General features: G+C 38.3%; 1 protein-coding gene across 5 annotated transcripts in view; it reads right to left on the bottom strand.

Moving 5' to 3' along the window:
• The window catches only part of LOC132359669 (signal recognition particle subunit SRP54), a 77,972-nt gene that overhangs the window by 16,149 nt on the left and 35,500 nt on the right, over positions 1–26,323 (bottom strand). For 2 of the 5 annotated variants that reach the window (XM_059914090.1, XM_059914091.1), the window contains 3 exons: positions 23,042–23,212; positions 19,800–19,895; positions 18,396–18,927 (listed from right to left, as the gene is read on the bottom strand). In XM_059914090.1, coding sequence (XP_059770073.1) covers positions 18,836–18,927; positions 19,800–19,895; positions 23,042–23,212 — 359 coding nt within the window. In that variant the 3' untranslated portion in view covers positions 18,396–18,835. Of the gene's footprint in view, positions 1–4,212; positions 4,378–4,433; positions 4,516–18,395; positions 18,928–19,799; positions 19,896–23,041; positions 23,213–26,323 lie in introns of those variants that run through there. The other 3 variants (XM_059914094.1, XM_059914093.1, XM_059914092.1) reach the window with 3 other exon arrangements.

Here is a 26,323-nt window from a genome sequence, read left to right as displayed (position 1 = left end):
TTGTTGTTCAACCCTAGAAAAGTTCTTTGAACTGCTTTTGCAGAGATGGAATTGTACTGATAAAAATAGTGGACTAGAATTGCCCAGTTATGCAAGTATATGTAACTTTATTTTTATGCATTGTTTCCTCTTAATCCTCTAAGGTTCTTCTTAGAAAACTGATATGGCTGTTCTCTGTCCTTCACTTCCCAAAGGTAAGTTTAGTCATTAGCCAGGATTTGAATCCAAGTATACCCAACCCAAAGAACACACGCATTGTTCCATGATACACATGAACATCACTGACAGCAACTATAATTGCTGTAGAGCAAACTGAGACCATGAAAACCTTGACAGCATGGGCTACCTATGTATTAACCAGAAAAAACAAAAACCACAATTCTCCCTAGCCTGTCCTGAGGTTTCAAACATATCCCAGCCCTTAATAAAGGAACATCAGCCCATTCATTGTGTCCATAAATAAGATGAACAACAAATGGTCCACCCAGGCCATCTTTCTTCTATCACCAGTCCCTAAGCATAGTGAGCCGTTCCTACCCAATCTCATTTTCCCTCATATGAGATTTGGTTTATGGTTGTCCTGACACCAATGTCTCCTTTTGGACCATGACTTTATAGGCAAGGAAAAGTCAGAGGAGCTGGGTTGGATCTCCAGTTATCATACTAACTGGATGGATCTGATGTGAAAGCAACAGTCCCAGTCAATGGACAGAGTTGAGCCCTTTCACAGTACATCACCCTGCCTTATTCCACCCCCACCCCACCCCCATCAGAGCAAGCAGCTTCTCATTCTCCCTCTACCAATCTCTCACTGGCTTAATTTGTCTTTTCTAAGACACAGGCAAAGGAGAAGGGGTGTCTCTCATTGGCTTCACTACTTTGTCTTCCTTAGACAACTTTAATAAATAAAAACATTCTGGCTGGATTATAATAACAGGACTAAACTTATCTACTAACTTCATTAACTGACTCTTGGCTATAGTTTTTCCAAAAGGTAAAAAAAAAAATCTACAAAGGTGAAGGCTCAAAGGTGATTCATATTTTTCATTCTAATACCAAAGTCAGTCAATTATAAACAGACCTTTGAGTAATATTCTCTATACATAATACGTAAATGGTATTTTATTTGTTCTAATCATCACATTTCATATAAAGATTTTTATTAAAGAGACATTTAAAAGCTCTCTTTTAAAATTTTAATATTAATTTTTGATACAGTAAAACCCAAGTTTTAGGTTTATCATCTTAAGCAGGAGTGAGTAACTTTTCCCATAAAGGACAGATAGTAAATATTTTAGGCTTTGAGGGCCATGTAATCTCTGTCACAACTACTGAACTCTGCAAAAGCAGCCATGGACAATACATAATGAATGGGCTATATTCCAATAAAATTTTATACAAATCAGTGGCGGGTGGGATCTGGCCCATAGGCTCTAGTTTGTCAACCCCTCATCTTAAAGAACCAGATTGTCAAGTAAAAAAATCTGTGAAAGAATCTATGCCATATGATCCCAACCTCTACTTGGCAAAGAGGTGAGTGTGGGGTTAGTTAAGGGAGGTATTGATGGGTAAAACCAACCAGAAAATAATTTGATTCAAAATTTCCAACAATTATAAATGAAAGTTATTCTCTGAATTTGCAAACATTTCATTTTTACAGATAAATAGTCAACCTGCAGGTCAGAAAATTTTCACTGTCAATTATACAAACTCCAACAAACTCCAAAGATCTGAAAAGACAATTTCCTAACACCAGGAAATTATGAGATGCAATGTCAATTAACATTTTATTACATTTTATGGCTAACAGTATTGTAAATCTGCTTATCTTGTTCCTTGGGGCCTGTTTATAGTGGCAATTTTCTTTTCACATACTCCCATAGCACACAGAACTTCATAAAAACATGTATTACACTTGGAATTTATTCTGCGTCACCTTCCCTAAATAGGTGATCGGCAAAATGGGAGTAGGCACAGTGTGTATCTTTCACTGCTATATCCTTTAGCTTACAGCTCCTGGCACATCGTAAGTGCTTGGTAGCAGGGGTGCTAAATAAATAAATGAACAAGTAGTACTGAAATTTTAACTCCTTTAATAATATTGAAGCTGAGATTCTGGTCAAAAGTCTAGTCAGATAAGCTGCTGAATGTCCTGGTTTGAGGCCTAATTCTGAACACAGACCCAAGCTCCTAACTCTTACTCCCTTCCCTACATGACACTTGGGATTTCTCAGTTCGGACAAACCGATGAAGGAGTACAGGATGGCAGCCTCTCCTGCCACCCAAGTCTCCACCTCACTGGCCTCTCCCCTCTTACTGTGGTCAAGTAGGCATAGATTTGGGGTTCCCGGAAATGTCTCTGCTTCAGGAATGTGAATAAGAGAGCACAAAGGGAAAGTTAGAAAACTGTTTGTATAGTATGAACCCAGTTGTGTTTAACAGGAAAGATTATATATGCATAGGCAATCCCAGAAAGAATACACCAGAAACTTAACAGTTACTTTTGGGGAATGTGAATGTGAGAAACGGGTGATGGGAGTATTCCTATGACTTTTTACTTTTTGCTCTATGGCCTTCTTTACGTTTTATTTATTTTATTATTTTTTAACCAAGAGTGTGAAAATAACATTAGCACTAAGCCACAATAAAGAGCCTCTCTTCAAACAACATTTATCTGGTATATCAGTACAGGTTTACTTTGCTATTAGAAAGATTGAAAGCTGAAGTAGTGATGAAAACAATTATAGTAACAGAAGGAAAAATCAAATGGAAAATACATCAAACACTGTGGACTAAAAAGGTTCAGTTCAAGTACACCTGTCAACAACAGGTCTCGACTCAACTGAACATAATAAGTGGGCTTCCTAATCAATTAGTGTTTTCCCTGAATTCCTTTTTGCAGGTTACCTTCCCCCTTCTTAAGTAGGAGAAAAAACAATTCCATATAAAGACTAGCCTGAGAAAAAGCTTTTGTTAATGCAAACTACCTCTTATAATATTAGAACTATACTCACATTCGGGCACCATTCTCTAGGAATCTGTAGTTTGGGGGAAATGTCTTACTAACATTCAGGTAGTTAGTCTCAAAAATGAGGCCACTGAAAAGCTTTGTTCTCACTGAGGGTGGGAAGATTTCTACACAGAAGCAACTCAGGTTTTTAACATCAAAACTGTATACTCCTGAGCCGGTTTCAGGTAAAGCCATTTCTTCATTAGTTTTACTTGGCCAAAGATCCTACACTACTACTTCAGACTACCAAATCCCAAACAAAACAAACCTCCAAACCTTACCTAATGCTCTAAACTTACGCTGTCCAATAGAGTAACCACATGTGGCTAATGCTCACTTGAAATGTGGCCAGTTCAAGCTGAGATGTGCTGAAATACACAAAGGATTTCAAAGACTAGTACCACAGAAAGACTGTGAAATATCTCAGTGATAACTTTCATATTAATTGCATGTTAAAATGGTTTTTGACAAAATTGGGTTAAATAAAATAGAATATTATAATTAATTTCAATTCATATTAACTACATGTTGAAATGTTTTGATAAATTGAGTTAAATAAAATAGAATATTAAAATTAATTTCACCAGTTTCTTTTTAGTTTTTTAATGTGGCTACGAGAAAATGTACAATTTAAAATGCGCCTGGCATTATATGTCTATTGGACAGCGCAGCTCTGAGCCTTAGTTACCTCCCTGGTGAAATGGGGATAACTCACACCTCATGCAGAAGTTATAAGGATTAAGTGGTGGTAAAAAGCCTGTAAACGCATAGCGCCCAGTTGCTATTTGCTAACCAAAGGGCAGATGCCAAGTCAGGCACTCCCACAAGGAGAGACTGAGAAGTGATCGCAGCCGGCGTCACCTGGCTTCCAGCTACTCCAAGAACAGCCTTTCGGGGACACGCCTTCCTTCTCGCGCTCGCAGACCCGAAGCTGCAACCTCACCCCTCGAAATCCTAGGCCGCCCCGGAGTCTGCGGCGCTGTCAGAGGAGGCGATGCCCAGCGGCGCTCCGACTGCGGTTCGTCCGCCCCTTCCCTCAAGCCGACGCTCGGAGCCGGGGACACCGCGAAGAGGAACCCCGGGACGCACCTCCGGCGGGCGGCCTGCTCGAAGGAAGGCCGGGCAGGCCAAAAGAGCAGGCGGCAGGCAAGGCAGACAGGAAGCTGGGCTCTCCCGGCCTCAGCCTCGGCGGCCGCACCTACCTGCTGTGCCGATTCCCTGAACGGAGCGGCGGCCGCAGCTCCCGAGGCAGCCCCTGCTTCTCCTCCCTCCGCAAGGCTCACTGGCTTCCGGTCCATCGTTGTCGCCACCACAGGACTGCTGGCGCTGGCGAGATACAAAGTAATGGCCGATAAGCCCGCTTCCATTCTCCGCGTCCCCGCCCAGGCGCGGACCGAACCCGCTGTCAGGAAGTGGGACTCACCGGCAGCGCCCACCTAGCGCCGAGCCCCGCCAAGCCACGGCTGGAGGGACGGGACGGGGCGAGGCGAGGCGAGGCGAGGCGGGGCGAGGCGGGGCGGGGCGGACCTGGGGGTGGGGCAGGCCTGAGGGGCGGGGCCTCGGCGCCCCCGCCCACCCGGCTCAGCTCCCGGGGCTCGGCTGAGCACCGCCTGGACTGCGCAACTCCCGGCTCCTGCGGGGCGGGACGGGACGGGACGGGACGGGGTGGGGCTTTCTGCAGTACAGTTTACGGCCCGGCCCGCGTCCCGAGCTCGCAGACTGGCACCACCAGTGACGTCATGCCTCGTACCTGTACCGGGAACCTGGCTTCTGGATCTTGGCTCAGCCGCTCACCAGCTGCATCCTGGGCAGTCACCTCCCAGACTTTGGTTTCTGCACCGTGAAATGAGAACGGCTGCGTAGTGTGCTTCAAAGGCTTGTGACGAGATGTGGTTGCTGAAAATATATTTTTTAATGAACGGCTCATGCTACTTATTCCATTTCTCATGTGGATGACAGTCTAGTCAAAATACCCTTGAAATAAGACCTCAAAGGCGAATTTTGCTTTTACACCTGTCTGAAGTACTTAAGTATATGTAACTGTAGAAAAAGTTAAGTGAGACCTGAAGGAGAGCAGAGGGCTAGCAAGCTTCCATTTTTAACAAATGTGAGGAATAATTTATTATCTGTTTAGGGGGTGTGTGTGTGTGTGTGTGTGTAAGAGGGAACATTTCAGACTTTTCAGATTTTTCCCAGTGTTCAACCAAATTAAAAAGTCATGATTACAATGATTATTGCATTACTCTAGTTGGAACATTTCCATGTAAATGGTCTTTAATTGTAGTTTTAGTATGAGCGTTTTCAGGCAATTTTCACTAGTTGTAGAGGTCAAAAATAAAATACATTCTTTTGGCCGTGGAGGAGGGGCTTCATTCGATACCCTAGATTCCATTTTCATGCCAGGCAAATTCATAAATGCTCCCCAGAGTTATGGCCCGGCATATCTTCTATTCAGCGTGGCAACAGCAAGCCCAACACCCATACAACCTTAATTCTTCCTTTCTCTCCTGTGCAAAAGTTCTTTTTCCTTACTCTCTGCTTAGTATTTTTGTACACTTTCTATCCTGCGTATGACTGTGATAACCTAAAAACCAAACTGAAAACCTTAAAAACAAAAGTTGATTATTTGAAAGTCATCTATATTTTTTTTTAATTGGATGGAAATTCATAATGTATATTCTGGTAATAAAATCAAACTAGCTTGTTGCCAAGGTTCACAAGTGCTGTCTAGTGACATTAGCATGGGGTTGAGACAATCCAAAGCAGCAAAAACTGCATAAGTTGAAAAGAGAAATAAAGAACCAATTGTTAAAGCCTTCATGAATTGGCTTTCATAAACAAGACAGTTCTACATTACATGTATTCAAAAATCCCTTTCCTTTTACTGGCAAGAAGGGTAGTCAACAGCTTTTATCGTTAAAAATTAGTGGAATGTTTATAAATGCATGATTTTATTTTGCAAAATGGCAATTATATATCAAATTACAATTTTCACTGCGGAGGCAGAACTTATTTTCATGGTTTACAAATACATTTCTTAGTTTACTGAAAATTCAAAATGCAAGTCACATTCCAGCATGAACCAGAAGTATTTCCTAAGAAGAGTTATTTTTTAACACAAATATGCAATTGAAGAGCAGTCTTTTGCAAACAAACAACTCATAGCAACAGAAAAGCATAGAAATTCTAATGGTTTTATTTTGGACATTGACATTTTTGTCATTATTTCCAGACTGTCATAGATCAACTAAAATGGACAACAAAGCAACATGCCAAATCTTTCTCTCTTTCACTTTGTAGTATAAGTTGTACTGTATTACTATGACAAAAAATAAATTCAGGTATTACTATAATTTACTTGAAAACATAACTGTTACCTAAATTTAGTTATCTAATGATGCATATATAGCTAAAAAGGTAAATTTAGATCTACCTATTTCCGTGAATGGCTGGGACAACAAAGCTGAATAAAATTCAATAACGAGGAGAGTCCATCAAATAAAAAACAAGACTTCCATGTGGTTTTAACATAGCTACATATATATTTTAGTAAAGAATATTTTTAAGGTTAACCCACTCCTCAAATAGGGGGATATAGTTTCATAATCAATCATGCATAAGGAAAAAGATTAAAAAAAAAGGTGTTAAAAATAAAAATGCACTTTAGGTTGATTTAAAGCAATGGCCACTCCTGATTTGGTCAATTTGGCTAATAAGCTGTCTAAAACAAACACACAGAGAAATGCAAGACCACTAAAATCGTGAATTTGCAGCTGCAGCATCCGACCACTGCCACTCAGCAGCTACCTCAACGGAAAGACCAAAATTCTCTTCAGAGTTCCTTCTAAGCCCAGGTCCCTGCCACTATCATAAGTGGCCTGGCCACTGGAAGAATTGCCCAAAGTTGAAAAGAAGGCCCTATTCGCAGCCCAAAGCCACTCACTCTGACCCTTTTCATGAACTTTCTGAGAAATTTGAGAAGCACCTCCCTTTTGTAGACACATGGTGCTCCGAGGAAAGTGTTGGGATCTTCCCGGTACTTCCACTAACACCGTTGGGAGAATTGGACCTTTTTTTTTTTTAATAGGATCTGAGGCTATTACCACTCTTGTGGACACAGGAACAACTTTGTCTGTCTTGAACCCCACCAGCCTCAAGGCGCTCTTCCTCAGAATACTGAAATGGTCCAAATGGTGTGAGTTCCCAACACGGTTATGAAGGTAAGCAAGTTGGCCCCCTTGCCTTTTTGTTTTTTTTTTTTTTTTGGCTGCCTTGGGTCTGTGCAGTTTTTCTCTAGTTGTGGCACATGGGGGCTACATTGCGGTGGCTCCTCTTGTTGCGGAGCACGGGCTTCAGTAGCTGTGGCTCGTGGGCTCTAGAGCGCAGGTTCAGTAGTTGTGGTGCACAGGCTTAGCTGCTCTGCAGCATGTGGGATCTTCCTGGACCAGGGCTCGAACCCGTGTCCTCTGCATTGGCAGATGGATTCTTAACCACTGTGCCACCAGGGAAGTCCCCCCGCCTTGCCTTTTGAGATAGGTTCTTTGCAGGGAACTCATCAGTTCCTTCTTGTTCCTTCTAGGTCCCAGTACACATTTTGGGCCAAGATCTCCTGGAAAAATTACAAGCTAATATTTCCTTTTCCCAAAAAGGAGAAATACACTTGCAATTGACTCCTCAAGGTCTACTTCCAGCTCTAGTCCTGATATTGAGATTCCCCTCCTTGCTTCTGTCTTGTCAATTCCCAATCACAAGGATTTGTTAGATTCTGTTCCTTCTACCTTATGGTCTACCTCTTCAAATGACATAGAACACATTCATTAGGTGCTATCAATTAGGATCCAGGTAGATCCTAATAAACCTTTGCCTCACCTCAACAGGTCTCAGGCCTGAGGCCCTAGAATGAATTCGTCCCACTGTCAAGGCACACTTCCAGAAGGGCCCCGTAATCCCATGCACCAGTCCCTGTAGCGCACCAATCCTTCCCATGGGCAAATCTCATGGCCAAGGTTGGTATTTTGTTCAAAATCTCTAATCTGTAAACAGTAGAGTCATATCACATTACCCCATAGTCCCCAACCCTCACACCACCCTCAATTTAATCCCTCTGAGCACACAGTTCTTTACAGTCATAGATTTACGTAGTGCTTTCTTCAACATTCCTGTCCATCCCGATAGCCAATACCTGTTTGTCTTTACTTGGGAAGGACATCAGTATACTTGGACCACTATGCCTCAGGGCTACACAGAAAACCCTACTTACTCTTCACAGATATTGAGACAAGACTTGGCCAATGTGAATTTTGCCCAGGGCTCTACTTTACTTCAATATGTTGATAACCTTTTGTTATGTTCCCCTACTGAGGAAGCAAGCCTCAAGGACAGCCTATACCTCCTCACTCAGCCAGCACACAAAGGCATAAGGTCTCAAGGAAAAAGCTCCAATCTGTTCAAACCCAGGTAAGATACTTGGGTCATTTGCTAACCCCTCAAGGGCTAACACTGGATCCTACATGTGTCCAGAGCATATCTCAGTTTCCCGCTTCATGCCACCAAGTGCCAGTGAGATGCTTTTTTTTGGGCTAACAGGGTATTGCAGAGTTGGGTTCCTAATTTCTTCCTGTATGCACAACTCCTTTTTCCCTTCTAAATGACAGAGGCCTGATCCTCTTGTTTGGAATAATGAGGCTGAATCAGCTTTTCAAACTTTAGACACTCGGTTGGCCACAGCCCCTGCTTTAGGACACCCTAATTATTCTCTTCACTTTCTATTCATTCATGAAGTTAGCAGGAAACACCCTTGGAGTGCTCATTCAGCCCATGAGGGCAAACAGAGACCTACTGGGTTTTAGAGCCAGTTGGACCCTATAGATCGAGATCTTCCACCTTGCCTCCAAGCAATAGCAGCCACTGCTGCCCTTCTGCAGGCTACAGAAGAGACAGTTATGGGGTCTCCCTTACAGGTGTTTGTCCCTCACTCTACTGAGGCACTCCTGAAGTCACATCACACACACTTATCTGCTAGCTGACTGACGTCCTATGAAATCTTGCTTTCCTCTCCAAATGTCACTTTGTCACATTGTAACTCCCTAAATCCTGCTACCCTCTTACCATCAGCAACAGATAAAATCTCACATGATTACATAACCACAACTGATCTTTTGACTAGTCCGCATCCAGATTGCAAGAAACACCTTTAGACAACTTTGACATTTCTTGGTTTATCTATGAAATACTGCTGGACAACTGAAATCTGGATATGCTATCACTACTCCCTTCACTATAATAGAATCCAGTGCTCTGCCCCTCAGTTTCTTCAACCCAACAAGCTGAACCATACACACTATTTGCACCTGCACTTTGCCCTCTGGCAAATGTGCTAACATTTACACTAATAGCAGGTATGTCTTTGGAGTAGCTCCGGATTTTGGAATGCTTTGGAAACAGAGAGGTTTCTTGAGCTCAGGGGGAAATGAAATTGAAAACGACCCCTTTGTTAAGGCTTTGCTGGATGCAATCTTGCTGCACAACAATTGGCAATAAGTTGCAGGGCATTCCAAAGACAACACTGAGGAAGGAAAGGGAAACTGACTGGCCGACAGAGTTGCTAAGACTGCAGCATTACCAGATTCAGGCTTCATAAAGAAACCTCCTCCCATTGGTCACTCTGTTCACACCAAGTTAACTATATACTTCTTGGAAGGACACCCAACATTTAAAAGATATTATCAACTCAAAATGGATTAAAGGCCTAAATGTAAGACCAGACACTATAAAACTCTTAGAGGAAAAAGAAGGAAAAACACTCTTTGACATAAATCACAGCAAGATCTTTTTTGACCCACTCCTTAGAGTAATGAAAATAAAAACAAAGATAAACAAATGGGACCTAATTAAACTTAAAAACTTTTGCACAGCAAAGGAAACCATAAACAAGATGAAAAGACAACCCTCAGAATGGGAGAAAATATTTGCAAACAAAGCAACTGACAAAGGATTAATCTCCAAAATATACAAACAGCTCATTCAGCTCAAAATTAAAAAAACAAACAACCCAATCAAAAAATGGGCAGAAGACCTAAATAGACATTTCTCCAAAAATGGGCTGAAGACCTAAATAGACATACAGATGGCCAAGAGGCACATGAAAAGATGCTCTACATCATTAACTAGTAGAGAAATGCAAATCAAAACTACAATGAGTTATCATCTCACACCTGTCAGAATGGTCATCATTAAAAAATCTACAAACAATAAATGCCAGAGAGGGTGTGGAGAAAAGGGAACCCTCTTGCACTGTTGGTGGGAATGTAAACTGATATAGCCACTATGGGGAACAGTATGGAGAGTCCTTAAAAAACTAAAAATAGAACTACCGTATGACCCAGCAATCTCACTACTGGGTGTATACCCTGAGAAAACCATAATTAAAAAAGACACATGTATCCCAATGTTCATTGCAGCACTATTTACAACAGCCAGGACATGGAAGCAATCTAAATGTCCATCAACAGAAGAATGGATAAAGAAGATATGGTACACATATACAATGGAATATTACTTAGCCATGAAAAGGAACGAAATTGGGTCATTTATAGAGATGTGGATGGACCTAGAGTCTGTCATACAGAGTGAAATAAGTCAGAAAGAAAAAAACAAATATTGTGCATTAACACATATATGTGCAATCTAGAAAAATGGTACAGATGAACCTATTTGGAGGGCAGGAATAGAGATGCAGACACAGAAAACGAATGTGTGGGCCTGGGGTGGGTGTAAGGGGGGTGGGACGAACTGGGAGATTAGGATTGACATATACACATTACCATGTGTAAAATCATTAGCTAGTGGGAACATGCTGTACAGCACAGGGAGCTCAGCTTGGTGCTCTGTGATGACCTAGATTGGTGGGATGGGGTGGAGTGGGAGGGAGGTCTACAAGGGAGGGGATATATGTATACATATAGCTGAGTCACTTCGTTGTACAGCAGAAACACAACATTGTAAGGCAACTATACTCAAATTAAAAAAAAAAAAAGATATTATCAGAGATGGGCAAGTGAATGCTACAGCTAAGGAACAGCAGAGGTGGGTTTCTGAAGGATGCATATTTGACCAGCATCCTGGGCTTTGGTATGGGCCAAATAGTTACCCTGCTCTTTCTGGTGTCACTCAACAAACCATCTTAAAATTAATACATGAAATGACTGATTAAAGAACTGATAAAACGATAGCCTGGGGAAAAAAATACTTTTGGAAACCTCCCATAGTAGCGACTGAAATATGTCAAAGGTATCAGATCATCCGAAATATGACCCAGGAAAACCTATTCATATTCTCAAGGCCACTTTCCTTTATCTCTTGGTTCCTTTGCTATCTGGCAACTGGATTTTATCTAGCTGTCTCTCTCTCAGAGATACAAATATGTTCTTGTGATGGTTTGTATGTATTCCCATTGAGTGGAAGCCTTTCCTTGCAGACGAGCAACCACCCTTGCAGTGGCCAAAATATTGTTGGAAAGGATTAGTCCTACTTGGGGAATTCCCTTGGAATTACATAGTGATAAAAGTAGCCATTTCACTGGACAAATTCTAAATGCTGTTTGTGAAATCTGGCCTATACTACAACATTTCTACTGCGCCCATGATCCTCAGTCCTCTGGTCTAGTGTAAAGAACCAATAGGATAATCAAAACACAACTGGCAGAACTCTCTGAGGCTATCAGTCTTCCTTGGTCTAAATTACTACCCACAGTTTTATTAAACTTAAGATCTACACCCTTTGGAAAACACAAGTTGTCACCATTTGAAATAATTACTGGAACACTTAGGATTCTTGACTCAGGGCTATACGAGCCCCTTCTAGTCAAGGGAGATCTTTTACATTATTGCCAAAGTCTCATTAAGACTAAAGAAAAATGAGCACCTGGTTGAAAAACCTTTACACAGTAAAGCGCTCCTGGGATATGAAGACCTAGAACATCACAATTTACAACCAGGGGACTATGTTTATTGGAAAAGACATCTTTTAAAGGATTCCTTGCAGCCCAGGTGGAAGGGACCCTATCAGGTACTCTTAACCAACCTCTGTGCCAATAAAGGCATTGATTCTTAGATTCACGTTTCTCGTTTAAAAAAGGCTTCCCCACCTGAATGGGCCTCTGAAACAGTTGGGAGACCTAAAGCTGAAACTGACCCAAAAGTGAAGCAAATGACACCTGATATAGACAACTCTCCCAAGACTCCATGATCACCATTAATGAAATCTCTCTTCTTACCTTTGTTCTAATTGCCATTATCACAGAGTTGCTATGTCTCCTTAGATATGTAATAATTGATGATATATCAACTTGCCACTCTCCTTCTTATACTCCTTATAGACACATTCTCAAGGAGTGAAAATTTTCATGCACGGGTGTGTGCTTGGAATGAAAGTTTAAAGGAAATGACCCAGGTCCTTTGGTCCCTTAAGTTTGACTATGAAGGACTGGAGAATTGAACTTCTGAGACTCCTCCTTTTGGTTTCAGGTTTATTAATGTTCTTAGCCCTACTACATACAGTGGGCATCCTCCTTTGGCGGTAATTCTATGAAAACCATATATCTTGCCAGAACTCTCCTGGGAAGAAGCCTCTGGCTCCAATTCTTGGCCATTCAACTAATCTATTCAGCTTAGGATTCTTTCTTTAACCAAGGCCATGAGCCACCCTTTCTCCTCTTTATATTAAAATGGCTGATTTTACTTGGATAGTTCTTTCATTAGACTTCTGTTATTATTCTTGCTTAAAATCCATCCAGAACCCTTATGCCTGGAAGAGTAATGCCCTAGTTTGCATTTCCCAAAGTCTAGCCACTGGAGGAAATCTAAGATTGTTGGCTATGCCATTGGCACCCCAAATCATTTACCAAACACTGGGATCACCTTGCCTTAGCTATCTCCAATCTTACTAATATCCCTCCACCATGTCCTGTTCAGAATTCATCTATTCTCCCAGCATACCATGTTTGCCTACTTGAATTCACAGCTCCTTTTTCCTGTTTGGTCAATAGAATCAGACAAAACCCCCAATAGTTCTTAGGAACAATTTGTTCCAACAGTACCCTGCGGTTACCCAGAAACATTGGCTCTCATCTTTACCTTGCTGTGCAGCAGAATATGTCCTCATGATGACCCCCCACATATTCCAACAAGGAAGGCTTCTAGGCTGCTCAAATATAACTGACCCATGGTTTAATTTCACCTTGACAACTCCTTTCTTTGTGCTCCATCTGCTATATCTTTGTGGTTGGAAGATGACCTGCCTCAACCCCCCCTAGCCCCAGGTTCTCAATGTCCCCTAGGATTTTTAATGGCCCCTTTGACTGTGTTAAATTCTCCAGAAATTTCCAAATAGCACACATGCTCTACTTCCTTCCTCTGCTGAGAAATCTCTTCTAAGGGATTTCAGAAATATCTAAGAATTATATTCCCCAAGTGGAGGATTGGAACCCTTGACAAATTGGTTCGAAATCTGCCACCATAGCAGACATAGCTAATGCCATAGTCATAGCATTAAGTGACCAAGTTAACTCCCTAAACTCACTTACTCATGTTGTGTTACATAACTGACTTGTCTTAGACTACCTTCTGGCAGAACATGGAGGTATCTGTGCCATCTTAAATGCCACCTGCGGTACTTGGATAAATACTTCTGGTATAGTAGAAACTCAAACTGAGATCCTACAAAAGAAACCCGCTTGGCTTCATTCTGATACCCTTAACACTCCCCTAATGTTTGTTCAGCTGTTTACCCTCAAACATTGGATCTTGGTTCAGAACTGTTCTGCAAACTGGGTTATTGCTCTTAATAGCTGTTAGCTTCTTTATGTTGATAAAGTCCTTGCTTAAATTGATTACTTCTATACTTAACCATTCTTCTGCTTGGTTAAGGCTCACACAGACCACTATGCTTGAGGCAGCACAATATCATGATGCCGCCAATGATTTTCCTGATCCATTTATTGACTCTTACACCCAACCCCCACTCTGAGGAACATGATGAATCCAGAACAGGCAACCAAGCCACTCCAGCTATGTGGGACTAAAAGTTGCCCTGGTGATATTTTCTCCAGGAAAAATTATGAGCAAAAGGGGGAAATGTGAAAGGAACAATGGCATAAATGACTGAGACGTGCCCTGAAGAGCTCCAGGTTCACTGCCCACGCTGAACTTTCGCTGAACTCTCTCAAATAAAATTGTTGATATTGGCTGAGTTGCCAAAAGGAAAAAACAATCCTGAGAACTGTACCTTTTCTGTACTAAGGAAACCATACCTTTCCCTAGTAACAGATGAGATGCGCTTGATAACCTAATTGTGTATATAGAGCAAATTTACCCTCCAATCCAAATTCTTGGTAACCTGTAAGAAGGAAACTGTAAAAAATCAAAGGACACACATCAACAGAAGGGCTTCACACTCCCTATATTTCCTATCAAATGGAATGTCAAGAAACAGGTGGGTATTTCTTGTACTACTTCTGCCAGAAATAAAATTCTGAACCACTTAATTGATTCCCAAAGTCAGAAACTTTGGGAATTTCTGGTCCATGAATATATCCAGTAACAACCCTTACCTCTTTTGGGTTACCTCTTTAATTTCCCTCATTCTATTTTAAAATAAAAAAAAGCAAACAAGATACATAAATTATGCAGATATGCAGACATTACACAGGACTTTTCCCTGGAAGGTCATAAAACTTTTGCGTGTGTTAAGAAAAATAGACCACGATCACAGGATATTACTCACTTCTGCTTCCCATGAGAAGAAAGTCTTTATGTCAGAGGAGTCTCAGGCCCCACATAGGGGATTTTATTAGTGTCAGACTCATCTAAATTATCCCTCCTACAAACAGGTACTGCTGTGCAATTTCTTGATTGTTTTTCCATTTATGATCCAACTGGTACAAGAAATGCATTGTTTTAGGCTAATGAGAGAAACTTTTAAGCCAAATGAAGCTAAAAGATCTAAATGCACTTCAAATAATCATTTTGGATGAAGAGAAAGAAAAGTAATGAGAGTTGCAAACAGTAGCATAGGCATGCCAACCTCAACAGCTTTTATGCACCACATTAATACTACCAAAGGAAATGTGCCATAATTTACCAGCTTCCTTTAAAAGCATCCAAAAATTACCTTGTACTCAATATGCCCATATTACAGACAAGAGGTCAGTAGAGAAGGATATGGACTAGAGGCTTGCGTTAGCAACTACTCAACAATGAGCACAAATAGTTATCTACCCCTAATTGCAAAGTGTTGGGAAAAGACTCATAGCAAAATTTCACATCACATCAACAACAAGCCATAGACTATACAGGTGATCTAGAAGTAAAATTTAAATTAATACCTCAAAATTTGAGATATAAATTCATCATTCCTGTAACTCATGGCTCAGAAGCAAAAAAGGCATTAGGTTTAACTGTAATGCAATAGCTTAATGTTCAGAGCATGGTAACTGGAGTTTAGAGCAGAATTTTAAAGATGACTACGTTTCTAATCCAGAGAATGCCAGCAATGAACAGAAACAGATTTGGGCTGTGATGATGGCTTTCTAGTTTTGAATATGCACCTTACTTGGCTTTATTAATAATTATTGCCAGGTTTTAAGGAAGACCAAAACTTATTTACATTTAGTTGTTATTTAGCCATGGTTCTCCCTGGCTCATTCAAATTCTGTGGTTGCTATTACTATTTTTTTTTTTTTTTTTTTTAATATATAAAGTTTCTTTTTTTTTTTTTTAAACTTTGGATTTATTTATTTTATTTTTTTAATTTATGGCTGTGTTGGGTCTTCGTTTCTGTGCGAGGGCTTTCTCTAGTTGCAGCAAGTGGGGGCCACTCCTCATCGCAGTGCGTGGGCCTCTCACCATCGTGGCCTCTCCCGTTGCGGAGCACAGACTCCAGACGCGCAGGCTCAGTAGTTGTGGCTCACGGGCCCAGTTGCTCCGCGGCATGTGGGATCTTCCCAGACCAGGGCCCGAACCCGTGTCCCCTGCATCGGCAGGCAGATCCTCAACCACTGCACCACCAGGGAAGCCCGCTATTACTTTTTATTATAGTAAAATACTTGCTTTTACTGCATACACAATCAACAAGCTGAAATTCCTTCACATTTATTTTAAACACTTTGTTCCATTTTTTACTCAAATTTTTGTTTATATGTACTAGAGCTACCTGTAAAAGAAATTCATTCAATTTTATTTTATATTATGGTTTAATTTTCAGAACCTCTACATTCACTGACATAAGGTATTAATATTATAGTAATATTTCCAACATTAATATGCATGAGGAAACTTTAGTTCTAGTAATTTCCTGGTCTTATTGTCTTCTCTATATCAGTATTTTTGATAACAATACATTTCTTTTTAGCTATGTGCGTTAGTTATATGTCTATTCAAGGTTAGTACAATATTACTGCATATCAGAACTTAGGACTTCTCACATTATGACACACTGTATTTATTTGAACAATATAATGATTTATGTAACACACTTTAAAATTGCTTTTACTACATGATGAAAACTAATTAATTTTTTCCAAAAAATTCCTCCATAAAGTTGCAATGCATTGTGTATACACCTTATATTTTACATGCTAGCAAATATGATACTTTCAGAACACTGACATCCATCAGATTAAATTATTAATTTGCCTTTTCTAGGTATTGTAGTTTTCTGATAATTAAGCTCTGTTTGGTTTTGTTTTAAAATTACATAAGCATTGTAAATGCAAGAAATTATACCTAATTTTATGTTCGTACATATTTAAGTAACATTATAATAAAATCCAAGAAGAATCCAATGTTGTATGATATTAGATCTAGCTAGTGGTCTAAGTTGGAAATAGAACATATATCAAAAAGCTAAGGAACCAATTTTAACAACAGTGAAAAATAAAAAGACATTTGTTCAAATTATTAAAGAATTTAATTCTGGTATATAGTACTTATGGCTTTCAAAAAATGAGTACTTTGATAAAAACTGTGAGAACTGAAAGATAGCTTTTGTAACTGAAAAGATGCCAGGTTGAGGAATTAATGGAATCAGAATTTCAGAGAACATCCCCAATTTCCTCATTTTATAGAAGAGGCAAGAGAAACAGAAGCTGACCTACATGTTCTGGACCTTTAGTTGTCCTTTGCCACTGTTATTTTTGCTTCTGAAAAATATAATTTGCATCACACCCAAAAATACTAACAACAATGCCCAAAGCCATAAAGTTTGGCCAAGTGCCTCATTTCCTTTTTTGGTCAAAATGAAAAAGTGGTACCCTGAGGATAGAAATCACAAAAATGCATGCCCAGAAAAGGTGGTATGCATCAGTTTAATAAGAAACTAATTTGGAGAACAATATTTTCTCCATTGTCAAATTTCTGTAGCTGGACCTTGTGATGACATTTCTGCAGAATGCAAGATACGTAATTTTTACAGGGTATACCAATATTCTATAGGGATATTAAAGTTTTTGGCTGGTGAAAATGATTTGGTGGTATATAAAATCTTTGCCCAAATAAACAAGAAAATCGGTTGCATTCTCTATGTAATTATTTTCTGAAGATACTTTGGATTTTAAGACCCTTTTAAAACACTTGAGTTATAAAAAATTAATACTATAAAAACTAGCTATTTCTTTCACTCTCTTCTACTTCTACAAATCAATTCTTTGCTGAAGATCAGTTCATCCTAGTTCAAAATCAGTTCACTCTAGTTCAAAATAAACTGTTATACCATATCTATTATCTTCATGATGTCAATAATGAGTAGGTACAATAATTATTCTAGTATTTTAAATTAATTCCATAACTTACTGAAAAGCCATTGTCCTAATTGAACTGTGCAGCAATCCAAAGTAACCAACAACCAAGTCAATCTTGTCATGGTCTCATTATTTTTAATATATAATAGTGACAGCCTAATATTTGCAGTTATATTCCCATTAGGAGGTCTATACATTAGCTATTATCATCAAAGTATATCAATTTCTTCAAGCAGATTTTTGGTATGTAAGAAACATAACAAAATTGGCTTCTCAAGAAAATCAAATATTGCCATTAAGGCTTCAAAAATATGAGGTAAAAAAAATGCAAGTTATATACAAAACATTAAATTGTGAACTGTAACCAAATTCACAATTTCAATTTAAATGGCAGACCTAAGATTTTCTACGGCAAAATTATCTTGATTATTCCAAGTTAAACAAAAATTCCTAATACTAATGGTTAGGTTACTCTATCATATGTCCCAATAAAGTTATACTTATGAGAATAGTTTTACATATTAGCTCCTCTGTCTGCCTTTTAACATGATACACTGATAATTTTAAGCCATAAAGAAAGTTAACAACCCCTTAACTTATAACGACTTTGAAGTTTATTTTACAGCACTTTTATTGAGACATCATGTAACTACTGACCAGGACTGTTTACAAATGCAATGCTTGGCCTTTGAGACAATTAAAAACTTTTAAGTATCAATACTAAAATGTTACATCATGATCTGCTTAACTTAAGAAGTGTTATGATGGCTGAAAACTAACAGAAGAAACTCTAAAGCAAAAATATAATGATTTCCACAAAAACCATATATTCCTCCCTTATATGAAAGGGAGGGAGGGAAAAAGGAAGGAAGGAAAAAGAAAAGGAGGGGGAAAAAAGATGAGAAGAGAAAGAAAAGGCACAAGACAGACAAGAAAAATACTTTTTTTTCCCATTTGCAAAAAGGAGGGAAACTCTGAGGTCTCAGCAAACAATGTAATCAACTGAGTCAGTTTATATTAAGGCATCTTCTTTACATGTTATTGAATCCCATCATGCCTTTCATATTGCCAGCAGCACCCTGTTGAAACTGCCTCATCATTGACTGAAGTCCTGCCATACCACCTAAAGTGAGAGTAGAATAAAATCAGATAATTATTAAACACAACTTGAAACATTTGTTACTTTTGCCTAATAAGTACCTGAACTTCTAAAAAATATACTGGGTTCTGACTGCATCAGCCTTAAAGTACATACAAATTTGTATTATAACCAGTATACTCATCTATAAAAGAGAATGAATAACTTACCTCATCACATTATGAGAAATACATACTACATGAAGAGATCTTAGAACAGTACCTGTCACACAGTAGGGAGTCAGTAAATCTAAACAAAAATTTTTTTCCTGGGAAGTCTGAGTCTTGTAAATAGTAATAATTTGGGGCAGCGATCGGGGGTAGTTATTTCATAGGACTTAAAGTAAGAAAACAATTCACCATTATTGAACATCTACTCTATGCCCAGAACTGTACTAAATGCTTTCCTATCTATTAGCTCATTTAATCATCATAATTTCCTGACGAGCTATTGCCTGTGATTTTACAGAAGGGGAAAGTGAGGTTCAGAAAGTTTAAGGAACTTTTTATAGGTTACATGGTAAAAGTGGAACTGGGTTTTCAAAATCGTTATATAGTTCCAAAGTCTCATCAATGAAACTATCCAGATTCTAAACTAAGGCAAAAGGTCACCAGAACAAGCATTAACAAAAGATGATTAAGTAGCTTGCTCAAAAATCACAAACAGCAGTAGAGGAGTGAATAAAACTTCAGCTTATACAGCACTGTTACAACCATTCAACTTAGAAGTTAGATGGTCCTTTTACTTACATCATACATTGTTTGAACAGATTTTCATATCACAACAAAAGACTTATTAAAACTCAACCCTTATAAACTAAACCAAGTATTAGCAACTGGCAACAACTTTGTATTTACCCATGTGATGAAGAACTCTAGGATCCATCATTTTGGCCATTTGTTGATTCAATTTTGCCATCTGTGACTGGCTCACATTCTTAGACATGTCACCACCTGAAAAAAAAAAGGTTTTGAGTCAATATAGACTGTAATATAATCAGGGTATCATAGAAATTGAGTAAATATAAAGAAAAAAACCTATAATCTTATCACTCTAATACAATGATTTCTATTTGTACATATTCCCTTCTACTCTTTATCCCAATTACATACATATTTTTGAGAAAGAACAAGTGAAATTCAATATTAAGGGACTTTCTTTTTTTTTTTTAATTATTTTATTTATTTATTTTTGGCTGTGTTGGGTCTTCGTTGCTGCGCTCGGGCTTTCTCTAGTTGCGGCGAGCAGGAGCTACTCTTCGTTGCGGTGCATGGGCTTCTCATTGCGGTGGCTTCTCTTGTTGCAGAGCACAGGCTCTAGGTGCATGGGCACAGTAATTGTGGCTTGCGGACTCTAGAGTGCAGGCTCAGTGGTTGTGGTGCACGGGCTTAGGTGCTCCGCGGCATGTGGGATCTTCCCAGACCAGGGCTCGAACCTGTGTCCCCTGCTTTGGCAAGCGGATTCTTAACCACTGCACCACCAGGGAAGCCCTAAGGAACTTTCTTAAGGGCTACAATTTTTGTTAACATTTTTACTTATATCTGTGAATGAGCCACTATAAGCAAAACCATATCCAGTGGTTATTAATAGTAAGCTATAACAATTGTTTAATAGTGACATGGTAGAATGCTGAACAAAAAACTTTATAGATATGGGTTAATTGGGAAAGAGAGTGGATTACTGATAAATGGATATGAAAGAATGAGTATGAGAGAACCTGAAGATGTGTATATCTAAGAAGCTATTATAAACAACAAAAAGCTCCTGAGAATAGAAAGAATAATGTAACTCCATTTATTAATGAATTTCTACACACTCAGTCGAAACTCCACAGTAAAAAGGCAGCCAATGAAAGAGATGCACACTGGGGCAGAAGCGATAAGAGCATCCTTTAGAGAATAACTGCTGTGCTCTTAAGAGACAGAAAGCCAAAGACATCATTGATACAATAGCAATGAATAAGTAGAGCTGCTTCAGCAAAACTATTTATTTCAAAGGAACATTAACTCTGGTACTTCTCAAGAACATTTGTGAAAATGCAAATCAAAGATGACCCTGATTCTCTGATCAAAGCTGGCTAATATGAATAAATTAAATGAATTAAGAACTATGAATGAAAGAAAATGTGTTTTTATAAAAGATGATAAAACCTGTAAAAAATGTTTCATAATTAATAAATTTGTGTAAGATGTGAATTCTACGACCACTGGTGATTTGTGGTAAGAGTTTTTGTCTCTGAGGACTTAAAACTTCAAAAAATTATTAAGACTTTGGTGTGACAAAGACGTGTACCATATCCACTGCCCACTTCACCTTGGTTGTGTCTTTATTGAGCAGTTAATGCTTAGACAAGATCTGACCAACAGATCTGCAGTAGTTCTATCAAGAACAGTCAGGGTCATTTGGGAAAGATGTTAAACTGACTTAATGTGTTTATAAATCACTATCTGAAATAGTATGTGACGTTAGGAATTATAACCAATTTTAAATTTGTTTGCCTAACTTTTCTCCCTTGTCACAAAAAAGAAAATAGGATATAGCAGGCAAGGAAAATAAGGAAACTGTCAAAGACAAAACGTGATAAAAACTTATGTAAATACCCATCTTTTTTAGAAAGCTATTCAGTGGTATTATTCATCTTTGGAGTTTGCCTAATCAGTATTTCTTAAATAATTCATCTTAATAGTGTTTATGATATAGAAAAAAACTTTAAAGAGAGGGCTAGGACAGTTGATTTTAACCCTTTGGAAAAACAAACTTATCTTTTTACCTTAGACAATACACAGCAAAATAAATTCTAGGTGGGATAAAGAGTAAAACCTAAAAAAAAACCAACAACAAGTAGAAGAAAATATAGGTGACTACTGTGATATCAACATGGGGAAGGCTTTTATGAGTATAAAAGAAACCAAACTAAAAGGCCTGGCTGCATTAAAAATGAAAACTACAGGCACTTCCTTGGTGGTCCAGTGGTTAAGAATCCGCCTTCCAAGGCAGGGGATGTGGGTTTGATCCCTGGTCGGGGAACTAAGATCCCACATGCTGCGGAGCAACTAAGCCTGCACGCTGCAACTACTGAGGCTGCGTGCTCTCGAGTCCGCGCGCCACAACAAAGAGACTGCGTGCTGCAATGAAAGACCCCGCGTGCTTCAACGAAGATCCCGCATACCGCAACTAAGACCTGATGCAGCCAAATAAATAAATTAGTTAATTAATTTTAAAAAATAAAAACTTCATTTTTAATTAAAAATATAAATAAAAATGAAAGGCAAATGAAATTTTGGGAAAACTATTTGCAGATATAGTCCAAGAATTTTAAAGAGTTATTACAAAGCAATAAGGAAAAAAATAAAACAAATGGACAAGTAACCTAAGTAAGAGGGGATTCACCAAGAAAATTCAAACCAATAAATGTACGAAGAAATGTTAAACGTGAGTAATCGAAAAAACATTGAAAAACATTTGACCATTAAACTGGAAATACTGAATTATTACAAAATTTATTCTGCATCTACTATATTTCTGATCAAAACAGACAAAATCCCTGGCCTCACAGAAGACTGCACAGAAACTGATACTGATATGAAATCAGCCTAAACATCCAACAAAGATGCATTGTGCTAAACAAAGATACATGCGTAACTGGAATAGTACTCAGTGGTTAAAAGTTATATTCTGAAGAATATCTGACAATATGGAAAAAAAGTCATGATGTTTGAAAAGAAAAAACACTAGTTATATCAAATGTTATTTGCAATAAGACCCATGGGATTCTCTGGGGAGTAAAGGTAATGGGTGTTTTAAATTTTTTTCTTATATTTCCTTATATTCTCTAAATTTTCTTTAATATATACTATAACGTCACAAAAATAAAGTCATTAAGTGTGATTTTTTTAAATATTAGCATTTATTACCTTGAATCAGAAAACAGATAAATCACAGATTGCACTATAAATCCTGGAAGTACTTGAATATAACATGAAATTCAGCAGTATATTTTCTAATACTGGCAGTACTCCCTGGCTTTAATTTTTAGTTTCTCAACCTCCTTCTTTCCTTTCGGTGTGTCAACTAATGATGAGCTTGTTATTTTTCTTACCTTTGAAAAGTCCTTTGATACCTCCCATCTTTTTTACCATCTGTGCAAATTTGGTATATTGTGTCAAAAGTTCTTGTACATCTCTCGTTGACACACCTGATCCTCTTGCTACTCTTTGGATTCTTCCTGGTTGCTTACTGAAAACCTTGGCACCATCAGTACTGTCAAGTTCTGTAGGCAAGGGTCAATAACTTTCTCGTACACACAATTAACGTTCATTGTCAAAGCAGTTACATGCAAATATCTTACACACAGAAAATACAGTGGTCAAACCACCAACCAGATTTAACAAATGTTGTTATCATCTGCTGTGTGTCTGCATCTGGTTTTTAAAAAATAAGCAGGGAATATATTCAAAAGAATATTTATAATATCCATAAGCTATAAAAACAATAAAACAAATACGCATCTACTCACCCTACAGTTTAAGTAAAATAGAACATTCTGAAAATTTTTCTTTGAAAAAATTTTCTTTGTCCACCCTTTCTATATCTCATATCCAACTGCTCCTCAGAGTATATGCCAGAGGTATAAGGTATATTTCAAAAAGGAACAAAAGTGCTCACCTTAGCTCTAAATAACTATTATCCTTTAAATCATAAATTTAGGCATATAAGCAAGTAGAAGTAGGTAGGTTCTATCTATAATCAACAGAATAATTGTATATTTCCTATATAATCAAGTAATTACTACTAGTCTTTTAATGCTTTCTGTAACATAAAGAATGAGTTAATTCCTTCCAGTGTTTTGATAACTCTTAGAATACGAGGTACATTTCTTATGGCATTAGTTGCATGCAATCTCAGGAACAAAATTTCTATTATGTTTGCATTCTCTCCACAATATCCCCCAATAAGTGATCACCTAACTTTGATTTAACGACTCCAGGAGAGATGACCCACTATCCAAAATAAGTCAATCTATGCCATTCTAATATCTGTAATTATGGAAAATCTTTTCACATATTAAAATGAAATATGTTTGCCTGACATTCCTTCCTATTTTGCATACATGTCTCCTTGCCAGGCACAAAGAATAAGGCTTTCAAATTATTTGAGAGCCATGATGACTCCTGTGAATTTTCTCCAGGTGACAAATATCCAACTCTTTTGACTGTTCCTCTTATAACATGGTTTAGCACCCCATTTACCATGCTGATTTCCTAACTACATTTTCTAATTTGTCTATGCCCTCTAAGCATATTGTCCAGAAGTGAACTGAAATCCAGGGGAAGACTAATTACTCATGTAATACAAATAAAGATCAAATTATCTCATAATAAACTTATAGTCCGTTAAAACCTCTAAATCCATTTCATAAATGCAGCTTTTAAGCCACATCTTCATGATAAAACATTTAGAAATGTGTATCATATTCCTTCCAAGAGCTCAAATGGAGTGAGAGAAAGAAGACAGCGAATAACAGCACATCCTGGCAAGCAACAGGACACAGTTAAGCAAAAAGCAGAAGGGGACATAATTCAAAGAAGAAAGGAAGTCAGGAAAGGCTCCGTGCTGGTGGTTTCTCTTTAACTGTGTAGTCCTGAAGGACAAGTATAAGTAAAGGAGAGAAAGGAGCAAGGGATATTCTAGGAAGCAGAACATGGATTCCTAGAATAAATGAAAACAGTTTTGTGTAGAAGGAACAAAGCATGGATAAGAGCTGAGAGATTTAAGAGGTTATACAAGTAAGTAAGGACAAAATTATAACAGAACTTGTACACCAGGCTTAGGAGTTGGGAATTCATCACGAGGACAACGTAGAGCCACTGAAAGATTTCGATCCCAGAACCGTTATGTTTAGAAAGATTATTCTTGTGGCAGTGAGGAAGGCAGATTAAAAGAGGAGTGAAAAAAGAGAAAGGGAAATGTCAGGAGGCTACTGTAGCAATCCAGGTAAGGAATGATGAGTGTATGAACTAATTCAGGGGATATAGAGACAAAGAGGAGAGAGAAGATATGAGAAATATTTAGGAAGTATAACTCACTAAGTCTAAGGTGATGTTAAGGTTTCTATACTGTACCTGAAGTGATGAAATACTGATACAAATGGACTGAGATAAGTTAAATATGTATATATATTGTAATACCTAGAGCAACCACTAAGAAAGCTACTCAAAGAAACAAACTCAAAAACATACAGATACATTAAAATAGAATAATAAATAATGTTCAAACAATCCATAGGAAAGTAGAAAAGAGAAAACAGAAGAAAAAAAATCAGAGTGAACAAACAGAACAAAAGATAAAATGGCAGAACTAAATCCTAATATATGAATAATATATCAGTTAAAAGATTATCAGAATTATTAAAAAAGAAAAAACATAACATGTTGTTAATATGAAACTCACTTCAAATATAATGATACAGGTAGGTTAAAGGTAAAAGGATAGAAAAAGATATACAATACAAACAACTAATTAAAAGAAAGCTGGAGTGGTTGCATTAGTATCAGATAAAGTGGAGCAGGACAAAGGAGAACATTACATACATAATGATAAAAGGGTCAGGTCAATTCACTAAGAAGACATAACAATCCTAAATGTGTATGCACCCAACAAAAGAGCTTCAAAATACACGAAGCAAAACTGACACAACTGAAAGGAGAAAAGTTAGGCATCTCAATACCTCTATACCCATGATCAATAGAATGACTAGATAGTAAATCTAAGTTGACCCCAGTTTCTAGCTTGGGTGACTGAATAGATAGATGGAAGTGTCACTCACCAAAGCAGAAGCACTACATTTTTGACCTGATGTACCTCAGAAAACTCTCAGACATGTAATAGAGATGTCTGTCCACCATTCAGTGAGCACCTAGACAGGAAGTGATCCAGAGTATAGACTCTCAAGCCAGAAGCCCAGCCTCTCCATTCCCTAACTAGTGACCTTTGGCAGATTACTCAACTTCCCTGTATCCTAATCTGTAACAGCTAGATTGGATTTTGACCCCAGAATTGTCCCTTAAGAGTTGTTGTGGGTTAAAATATGTAAAGTGCTCAGGACAGTACCTAGGGCAGAATAAACACTCTAGATACAGCTGCAGTTATTAATTCTACATGCAAAACTTTTAATAGTGTTGAAGATACAGAGATGAGAGAGGAACATTATTTGGGTTACTATGAAGGCCTAGAGATCAGGAAAGATGTAGAGACTACAAAAAATAATCAGGCAGTAGACAAAGCATAGATGTGGATAAATTATTCAAAACTGAGCAGAATGATAAGAAACATTAGCTGAGGACAGAACCCTGTAGCATATATTCATTTAAGAGGTTGGGTG

This window comes from Balaenoptera ricei, chromosome 2, assembly GCF_028023285.1.
Source record: "Balaenoptera ricei isolate mBalRic1 chromosome 2, mBalRic1.hap2, whole genome shotgun sequence".
NCBI classification, from domain to species: Eukaryota; Metazoa; Chordata; class Mammalia; order Artiodactyla; family Balaenopteridae; genus Balaenoptera; species Balaenoptera ricei.
The sequence above is the reverse complement of the archived record's forward strand: the minus strand, read 5'-3'. Positions and strand labels throughout refer to the sequence as shown.